We start from the raw sequence: 9,088 nt of genomic DNA on the forward strand, positions 1-9,088 counted from the left end.
ACAGGCGCATCTGTAAGAAGCACACGCATAGAGTCATTTTCACCACGGCACAGTGAGTTTCACCTCTCCATCTCCTTGGGAAAGACGGAGAAGAGCAGGAACCCTTGGCGCTTCAACCCCTGCACGTGTGCATGATCCAACGGGGCCGTTTGCCTCTGGGACTGGCACCTGCAGCCCTGCTCACTGCACAGGCGCTCCCTGGGCGCCTGCTGGGCTGTCCTCGGCCTTCGTTGTGTATATATATACACGTAAATGTATTTATTATATATACGCGCACATATATACAGATATGTATCTATAAATACAGTTATATACATACATACATAGATATGTATGCACACAGAAAGACATAGGTGAGGCCTTTTTTTCCCAATTAGGTCGGGGACGGAGATTCCCGCTGGAGTATGTGGCTAAAAGCCCCAGCGGGGGCGGGAGCAAGCCGGCTCCAGGGAGCAACAAGCCCGGCCCGGCCCGGCCCAGGCGGCCGCGGCCCCCCGTACCTACCCGTGCGGGCCGCGGTGACGGGCACCGCCCTCGCCCGGCGCGGCCGCACCCCCTCCGCGCACGCACATCCGCGGCTTCCGCCTCCTCCGCCCCGCGGCCGGCGGAAGCGGTTGGGCCGCGCTCCCTGAGCGGGAGGCCGGGCCCGGCGGCAGCGCCTGGGGCAGCCGTGCCGAGGCTCTCCGCCGGGCGCAGCCCGCGCTCGCTCCCTTCCTCCTTCCGCCGGAGCCGGTGATGCCGGTCCCGGATCAGCGCTGTCCCCGCCCTTCCTCTCCCTCCCTGCGGCGGGAGAGCGCGGCGGCGGCGGGGGGCTGAGGGCCCAGCCCGCGGCCCCGGGGCCGGGCCGCCCGCCGCGCCGCCATGGTGCCCTGGGGAGCGGTGCTGTGGCGGCGGCTGCTGAGGAAGCGCTGGGTCCTCGGCGTCGTCTTCGGGCTCTCCCTCGTCTACTTCCTCAGCAGCACCTTGAAGCAGGTCAGTGCCCTCCGCGGAGCCCCGTCCCGCGGGCGGGAGGTGCGGTCCCGGCCCCGGCACGCTGCGGGAGAGGATTAAAAAAATCCCTCATCCCAGGGTAACTGTTTGCCAGGTTAACCAGGTTCTTCAAGTGCTGTCACTGAACTCCTGGGCTATGTTGCCGTAAGAATGCCATCATAATTATTACATAAAGACAAGAGTTAAAAAAAGTCATGTCTGATACCATGTTTGACAGCAATAGTGTTTTGAACCAAAACTGGAAAGAAAAGAAAAATCTCGAAGGGACTTGATTATTTTGTTGTAGTATCTCTTGTGAACGGTAATTCCACTACCAAAGAACTTAGAAATATGTGTACCTCTGGTTATTTAATATAACACATGCTGCTTTTGTGGTTGTAGTAACCGAGTTCGGCTGTTAGCTGATCCTGTGGTGAACTTGCACACCCCCGTTTTACTGGAATATGGCGCTTTCATGCTGCGCCTAGCAAAAAGTAAGCTGCTGCAAGTAGTGTGTTGCTTATTCCATTGACACTTGGATTTACAACTACTAGGCGTTTTTAATTGTGGGAAAAGCACGTGGATTGGAATGGCAGAAGGAACTTGTTTGGTTGGTTGCATTGCTGTCTTTCCTTGCAGGAAGAGAGGACAGTGAGAGATCGGAGTCTCCTCCAAGTGCAAGAGCACGAGCAGCCGATCCTGTGGAAGGTGAAGTTCAGTTCGGGAAACAGCAGTCAGCTGAGTAACCAGTGCAGGAATTCTGTGCAGGGGAAGCTCCTCATTACAGATGAACTGGGTATACTTGATACTAAGAATTTATTCTGCGTATTGCAGTGTTCAATGCTGCTTTGCCTGTCTGATTGTTGATGGCACTTCCGAGTACCAACTGCTCCTTATTAAGGCATTCTTACCGCACAGCTTCAGCTGTTGGCATTTTATCCTCAGACTGGATTAATTTTGCTGTGGCTGCAGACACTGCTGATGCGATTCTGTGCACAGCAGACTTGGGTCCAGCTGGACTCAGCTCAGGCACGGTACCTTTCGAGTGCGGTCGTACTGTTTCCAGGACCGCCTTAGATTCAAAGAACTCCAGTTACCTTTGCACAGAACTCAAACATTGAGTCCTGCTCAACTTGGTGTGGTTGCTCAGAGCTACTTGTATCTCCCTGCGGTGTATTCCTACTGTCAGGTATGTTAGGGAGAGTAATTGGGGAAACCTGACTGGCCTTGCATGGAGGCAGCTCAGGACTGGTGTAATTAGTGCTCAGTCACAGCTAACAAGCTCATCTGACCCTTGTAAACCCAAGGATATCTCTTGCAGATTCTGAAATTAACCACTTGTTTTAAGCGTACGGAGCCTTTCCTGCCCTGCACGTATGCTTCCCCAGCGTGCTTGTTGCTCAGGCACTGGACCGTTCTTGAGCAGAAGTCAAGGCTGTAGAAAAAACACCACATCTTCTGTGATTTGCATCAATGTTAAATTTAGCACCGCCTGAATTATGCTTACTGCTGATTCACTAAGGTCTCCAAAATCACGGATATTTTTCACGGTCTAACACTGTGGTGGCACAGTTTCCATAAAGACATACGCTGTGGTTCTATACTGTTAAGGATTCCTCTCAACAATGAGTATGACAGCTATCCTGCGCGGATCAGTCTAAGTCGCTTCATACTGAACTGTAAAGAGAGTTATCCAGACATAGACGAGTTGAAAGAACACGTCATAGTTTTTTCCAGTGCAGTCATCACCAGTCACCTTTCCCCTTCCAATCACAACAATTAATTATGCCAAAAAGAAATTGGAACTTAAATATTCTGCATTTAAATACTCATACTGTATATACAGCATATTAGAGTAGGTACATAATAGTTGTGCAGATAACACCAGGCTGTTGTGAAGCTCAGCTCTACGTCCAAGTGTTATTTCAAAGAATTGCTAGTTAGGACTTAAGTCAAATTGGGGGGGGATCGTAATCTACTAAATGACAAATAAACCTATTCTTAAGTAATGTGATTCTTACTATAGATTTCTATGGAACATAAAAAGGAGTATGTCTTGCCAGTTGTTACTACTGGTTTTGTTTTTCAGGCTACATCTGTGAGAGGAAGGACCTACTGGTAAATGGCTGTTGTAATGTCAACGTGCCCAGTACCAGGCTGTACAGCTGTGACGGCTGCCTTCCCAATGGCTGCTGCAGCGTGTACGAGTACTGCGTTTCTTGTTGCCTGCAGCCCAGCAAGGTGCATAGACTTTCTCCTGCTTTTCAGGTGTTCTCGGCTGCTCAGGTTCCTCTGTGGCTAAAAGTGCTTGTTTGTGAGGAGCTTCTACCTTAGAGGGGATGGTTCCTTTTCTTGGAAGGGTGAGGAAAGCATGCAAGGACCATATGGCAAGCTGTAAATAAAGCTTTAAAAAAAGTCATCCTTCCCACCTTTGAGAGGAAATACTGGGAGCCTTGCAGAATGTTTCAGCTTCAGGGGAACTGCACTTGCTGAAGGGAAATGATTGCGGAAAAGCTATTCCAGACAGTATCAGTTTTGCAATTAGCACTTCCCTGTACTCTGTTCCCTGTACTGTTAGCTTCTCTAGATTCTCTTCCTACTGCTGGGGTTCCGTGATGTGTTAACCTTCCAGTGCCTGCTAGAAATTCTAAGTGGAGCTGCTTACTATTCCTCTGATACTTGAGCTGTGTAGGTTAAGGTGGGCTTTGATTACTCCTTGTTGAACTACGGTGTTTGTGGTTTTTTGTTTTGTCGTCTTTTTTGCTAACTGCTTTAGCAACATCTTCTGGAACGTTTCTTGAACCGGGCAGCTATTGCTTTCCAAAACCTCTTCATGGCAGTGGAAGATCGCTTTGAGTTGTGTCTGGCAAAATGTAGGACTTCATCACAGGTAAGACAGAAGTACATGTCCAGGGCTCAAAAATGGAAAAATACTGAAAAAGCCCCCTTGGAAGATGGGGCTTGGTCCTATGAATGGCTGGTCTGGTGTGCTTGCATGTACACGGGCGCTTTCATAAATGCTGAAGCTATGGCTGAGAGCTAATCTGAAGGCAATCCTCTGTAAGGTGAAAAGTAAATGAGAGCAGGATGAGTTGTACACTCTCTTTAGAAAAGAGGTACTTAACTAAAAAGAGACAGCTGAGTTCAGTGACTGGTGAAGATCTCGGATGAGTTCTGGGGAAGATCTTGTGAGGATGAGAATGGTGAGAGTTGTTCCCAGTAACTTCAGAATGCTATTTACTTCATGGTGCGTTTTTAGACTTACCATATGCTGACAATCATCTGCATAGTAACTCAAAGTATGTTGTAATTTTTTCGCTTTCGAAGAACAGAGATGAACTTCTGTTACCCATGTGATTTTATTAGAAGTTTTGGTCTAAGCAAGCATTGGCCCTCTTAAAAAGTGCTGTTGGAGATGTCATGCACCTTGAGTATTTAATATAGCAATAGGGATGGATTGCAAACAAAGGACTCGGTTCCCAATGTCTCCAAAGTTGTGTTTTGTTTTGGTTTGGTTTTTTTACCCTTAGTACCTGGACTCTAGCTTTATCAAGAAAAATGCACACATCTCACGTAGCAACTTTATAATGCCTTGCTTGCTTAGGATGTTTGACGATACTGCCTAAGCATATATAACTTGGTTTTGAATATTGAATCTGTTCCCACCTACTTGAGTAGTCTCCTGAAAAGGGGGTTCTGGATATGGTTCAACATTGAAGTGCTATAATATAGCAACTGTCTTTTATATGTTGGGAGTGCTGTTTGACTCCAGATGATACTCTAACATGTAGAAAAATTTGGGAAATCTTTTGCATACGTATAAATGCTCTGGGTTTTGGCCCTCAGTGAAGGGATGTATTGTTTCAATATGTGTGTGTTGTTAAAGCTTTTCCTCTTCTTCCTGACAGAGCGTGCAGCATGAAAACACCTATAGAGATCCAATTGCAAAATATTGCTATGGCGAATATCCCCCGGAGCTTCTGCCTGTTTGAAAGCTGCGTGATCTAAGCAACAAAAGGGAAGGAACTGGAGACTAGAATCCAAAAGAGCCAGAACAGCTCTTGCTTTACAAGAGCCTCAGTGTAAATGGCTTAGGTTGTTTCTGGGGACAATCCCAGAGGTGTACAATGTAAGCGAGGGACTTAAGTTCTCCGTGATTGAATCTTGCTTTCTTCAGATTGTTATGCACCTGCTTTAGAGTACTAGTACTGGACTAGAGTACTAGTACATTCTTTGAATACTTCCTCTAAATTTTAGGATGCACGGAGTCGATCTAGGCTATAAAACATCATAGGAAAAATATCTAATGTAGCGTTGCAGCTGTACATGGAGGTTCAGTTGTGTGTCTGCAGTCCAGAGACTTTCCAGAGTGACAGTAATAATTGGAGGATTTTTGCTTTTTGGAGAGTAAAGCATGCCTGTTGCGCGTCTCTCTCTGGAGCACTTCCCGACATGCATGATGTACACTACATATGTAATTATGAATTATTTATTCATTTTATATAGATTACTAGCTGAAAGAATTGATGCTTTGCATAAGCTACTTGTTGATGCCTTTCAGTCCCCGTTTTGTTATGTCAAATAGAAAGGATATTTTACATCCTGACTAAAATTGGTTGGGTTTTTCTTCCTCAGCCTAAAGGAATTGTATTGGGATTCATTGCTGTAGTGCTTATGTTCCTCTTAGTGAGTTTAAAGCATTCAGAACTCCAATGGAGTTGTTATTCTGTCAAAGTCCCATAGCACGAGAGAAGAGCAGGGATGTGCCTAGGATGGGATGTTTATTGTCTGTAAACGCTTTCCTTGTTACTCTGCAACAGTTTCCTCAAAGAGGAGTCTTAGTCTTGTGAACAGCTCTTTCCTAGTCCACTTTCTGACAGCGAGCACTGGAGATTTGTTTGCTTGAACTTGTTCAGGCCTTGGTAATTCAAATGTACTTCACTCCTGGTTGTGCAGGAGGCAAAAGGGTGGAGTTGTTCTAGGATTTCAGTTTAATCATGTCCTTGTGCATGAAGTAATTAGAGTGTCAGAACATGGCGCAAGCCCTCCTCTGAGGACAACTGTGTTGCATGAGTTCAGTTAAACTGTCATGATGTTTTTGATTTGCTGTTTAACATACTTGCTACTCTGGAATTTCGGTCTGATCAGAATGGCACTAGAATAGGGTTGGCTTTCCCACAATTTCTCCTACCTCTTTAAAGTTGCAGTCTCCCTTTTAAGGCCACACAACACAGAAAAGATGGGTAGAGAACCTGTAAAATGCTGACTGAATTGAACTCCCTCCTGTGAGTCACTGGGCTAAGTCCAACTGCTAGATAAAATTAGGCTGTTCTTTTCTATATGCAGAGCCTCATTTCTCTTGTTTTTACCCCATCCATCTCCTCCATGATTTTGACTTTGTGTATGCTTGTTTAAACTGATACTTCCTATTCCCTGACCGAAATAAAACAATCTACAGAGGCTTTAAAAAAATCCCTGAAAACAAGCACAGTGGTGGAGTATCCTGGTGCAAAAGATCTGTAGAGTGCTATTGCAATAGCATATGATATAAACAAGAAGTAGTGTTACCAGCCATGGGATAAAATCCACTTGCTTTGTTTTCATTGTTCTTTCCCAGAAGTCATCAAGTGAGATAATGGTTCTGTCAGCAGATTCTCTTGAAAACTTTGTTTTTCCAAAAGCTTAAAAGCTTTAGCATTAGCAGTTTATCCAGCTGAAAATCTATCTCCACTTTGCTGCCATCCTATGGCAACTCGCTGCAGCAGACATGATGCAGTGTGAAATGCTGTCTTCAGAGGGTAGCAGAGGTTACTTCTCTTATCAGTGTTAAACAGATGCTTCACCCCTGTTCCAGCACTTCATAACTGTTTTCCTCAGGGAAGGCCATCAGGTTGGTCTATTATATCATTCCTGCTGAGCTGTATTCCAGCACTTCGTGTTTTTGCACCATGACTGAGGAGATCAAGATACGGATGGCTTGCTCTTGCTTTCTTTTCCAACTTGGTATTAATTCCTTAGCAGGTGATACCACCACTTAAAGCAGTAATTGTAAGAAGTCTTAAGAACCAACCTCATTCGGACAACATTAGTGGGAATTCCTGGCCCCTTTCTCTCCTAGAAAAACAGATGTGATAAGAAGTGCATTGTGACCATTGCCCATTCAATGGGACAGAAACTGCATCTTCCCTCCCTGGTTGTTGAGCTGTTCAACTAGTGTCTATACTATATGTTAAATCATTAAAATTTTATGTCTTCCAAAATACCGCCTGTTCTCATGTCTTTCCTTGAACTACAAGACAACTGTACCAAAATATAAGTTTGAAGAATGCAGTGGAGCAGAGAGGGACACTAACTTGAGTATGTGTAATAAAGGCAAGCAAGTGGAGGCAAACAGGAAATCTATTTCATTTAATCTAAGAAAAGAGCCTGCTTCTCTCAATGGTGCACAGAAAGATCTGGCCCTTTGCAAAAAGTGGATTGAGGAGGGAAAGGAATGCAAACAATTGATCCATGTTGTGAAGATACGGTGAGAAATGTCAAATCTGTGCTTCCTGGTAATACTTCTATGTGGTTTAAGTGATGTCCATCCCTCTTGCAAAAAAGCCTGGTGACTCTGTGGTTGTTAGTGGCTGTCTTGACATCTCCTTTCTATTTGTCAGCTGAGAGAGTCAAGTGGTTGACTTGTGTTTGGCAGCAGATTTAATGAGAGCACTTGATGGAGCTACTAGCTCTGCTTATCTGCACTGAGGTCAATGCTGGGGATAATTGAATGGATTGTGTACTCCTTGATTTCTGTAGTTTACAAGAATATTGATGCTAGTAAAAAATGGTAGCAGCCGATGTCTAATGAGGAACAGGTACAGTATTTGGCTGTACCAATTTGGAAACAGTAATCTATGGCAGAAGGGCAAAGCAGCAACTGCCATCTTAGCTGAATTTAAACTTGAGTCACTGGCCTTGAAAGAACCTGCTGCACTGCTCCATTGGCATAGTACATGGAGAGCTGGATAAAAATTCTTACTGCGATGGGCTGGAGTTCTGAAAAGGCAAAAGCAGACTTCTGGCTTGAGGCCAACACTAAACAGTTGATGAGTTGGGATCATGGTTTCTGCATTCTCAGAGTCTTGCTCATTGTAGTGGCAAATCTTCACCCTATCTCCTGTATGTGTTCAGGCTCTAATCGCTTGGAGAACTTTCTAACAAACTATATTAGGAGATAATTTCTGAATATAAAGTGCTAAGCACAGCAAATCCTAAACATGAGTCTTTGTTCTGATACACTTTTAAAAAGCAAATGCTTTTTTTACTTCCCTTGTCATTTAGCTGGACAGCCTTGAGCTTTAGGATTTGTTCTGTCTTGTGCTAGTCACTTAAACTGCAAACACACAAGATTCTTTAACCTAGCACCATAATGTGATGTTTGTTCTTCGGTTATTCTAGTCAAGGAGTGGGGGGGGGAGGAGGTGAAAAGGAATTTTCTAACTCAGCAAGTTCCACAAAAGATGGAGTTCAGCAAGTTATTGGTGCTTTAATAAGAGCCCTCTGCATTTCTTTACAACCCAAGGCAAAGAACTAACTATATGCAGAGGGGGGAAAAATGCCAACTTCAAAACCTGCAGGGAATAATGGGAAAGTACTTAGTTCTTAATTTTTTGATCCACATCTAATTAAACAGGCAGTTCTATCTAATATTTTTGGTCAAATAAGGTCTGACTTGTAGCAACATGCATATTGTCTACATGATGTTTTCCATTTTCAAGGCAGTCACATGACACAGATTTTTTTAGAAATCATGATTCTTAGTGGATTAGAAGTATAGGTCTTCAGCAAGAATTTTTGGGATGCCTTCAGATTGAAGCATGTTTGTTGCTGTGGTCTGCTGTTTTGCCTATGGTAAAATAACAAAGTTGCAGAGTAGAGAAAATTAAGAAATTAATTCTAGCTGAAAAGCTTGCTTTGTAGAAGCTTTTCTAATATGTATGTCAATTAAGGGGATAGAAGACCACAAGTTACAGATGCAAAAGGCAACAGGAGGCAAGTGTTAGTTCACCTGTGGTTTTCCATAGATGAGATTACAATTAATCTGATTCTACTGTTAATAGTTGAAATCAGGACTAGC

General features: G+C 44.4%; 1 protein-coding gene across 3 annotated transcripts; it reads left to right on the plus strand.

Moving 5' to 3' along the window:
- Positions 1-861: 861 nt before the first annotated feature.
- SPRING1 (SREBF pathway regulator in golgi 1) lies at positions 862-7,229 on the plus strand. 3 transcript variants are annotated; one of them, XM_009816927.2, is made up of 5 exons: positions 862-972; positions 1,609-1,765; positions 3,059-3,210; positions 3,746-3,859; positions 4,878-7,229. In XM_009816927.2, exons 1-5 carry the CDS (start codon positions 862-864, stop codon positions 4,959-4,961), a joined length of 618 nt encoding a protein of 205 aa, XP_009815229.2. In that variant the 3' UTR covers positions 4,962-7,229. The 3 variants fall into 3 exon arrangements, with proteins under 3 accessions (XP_009815229.2, XP_059683628.1, XP_059683629.1); XM_059827645.1 differs by lacking the exons at positions 1,609-1,765; positions 3,059-3,210; XM_059827646.1 differs by lacking the exons at positions 1,609-1,765; positions 3,059-3,210; positions 3,746-3,859.
- The last annotated feature ends 1,859 nt before the right edge of the window (positions 7,230-9,088 follow it).

This window comes from Gavia stellata, chromosome 21 (assembly GCF_030936135.1).
Source record: "Gavia stellata isolate bGavSte3 chromosome 21, bGavSte3.hap2, whole genome shotgun sequence".
Taxonomy (NCBI): domain Eukaryota; kingdom Metazoa; phylum Chordata; class Aves; order Gaviiformes; family Gaviidae; genus Gavia; species Gavia stellata.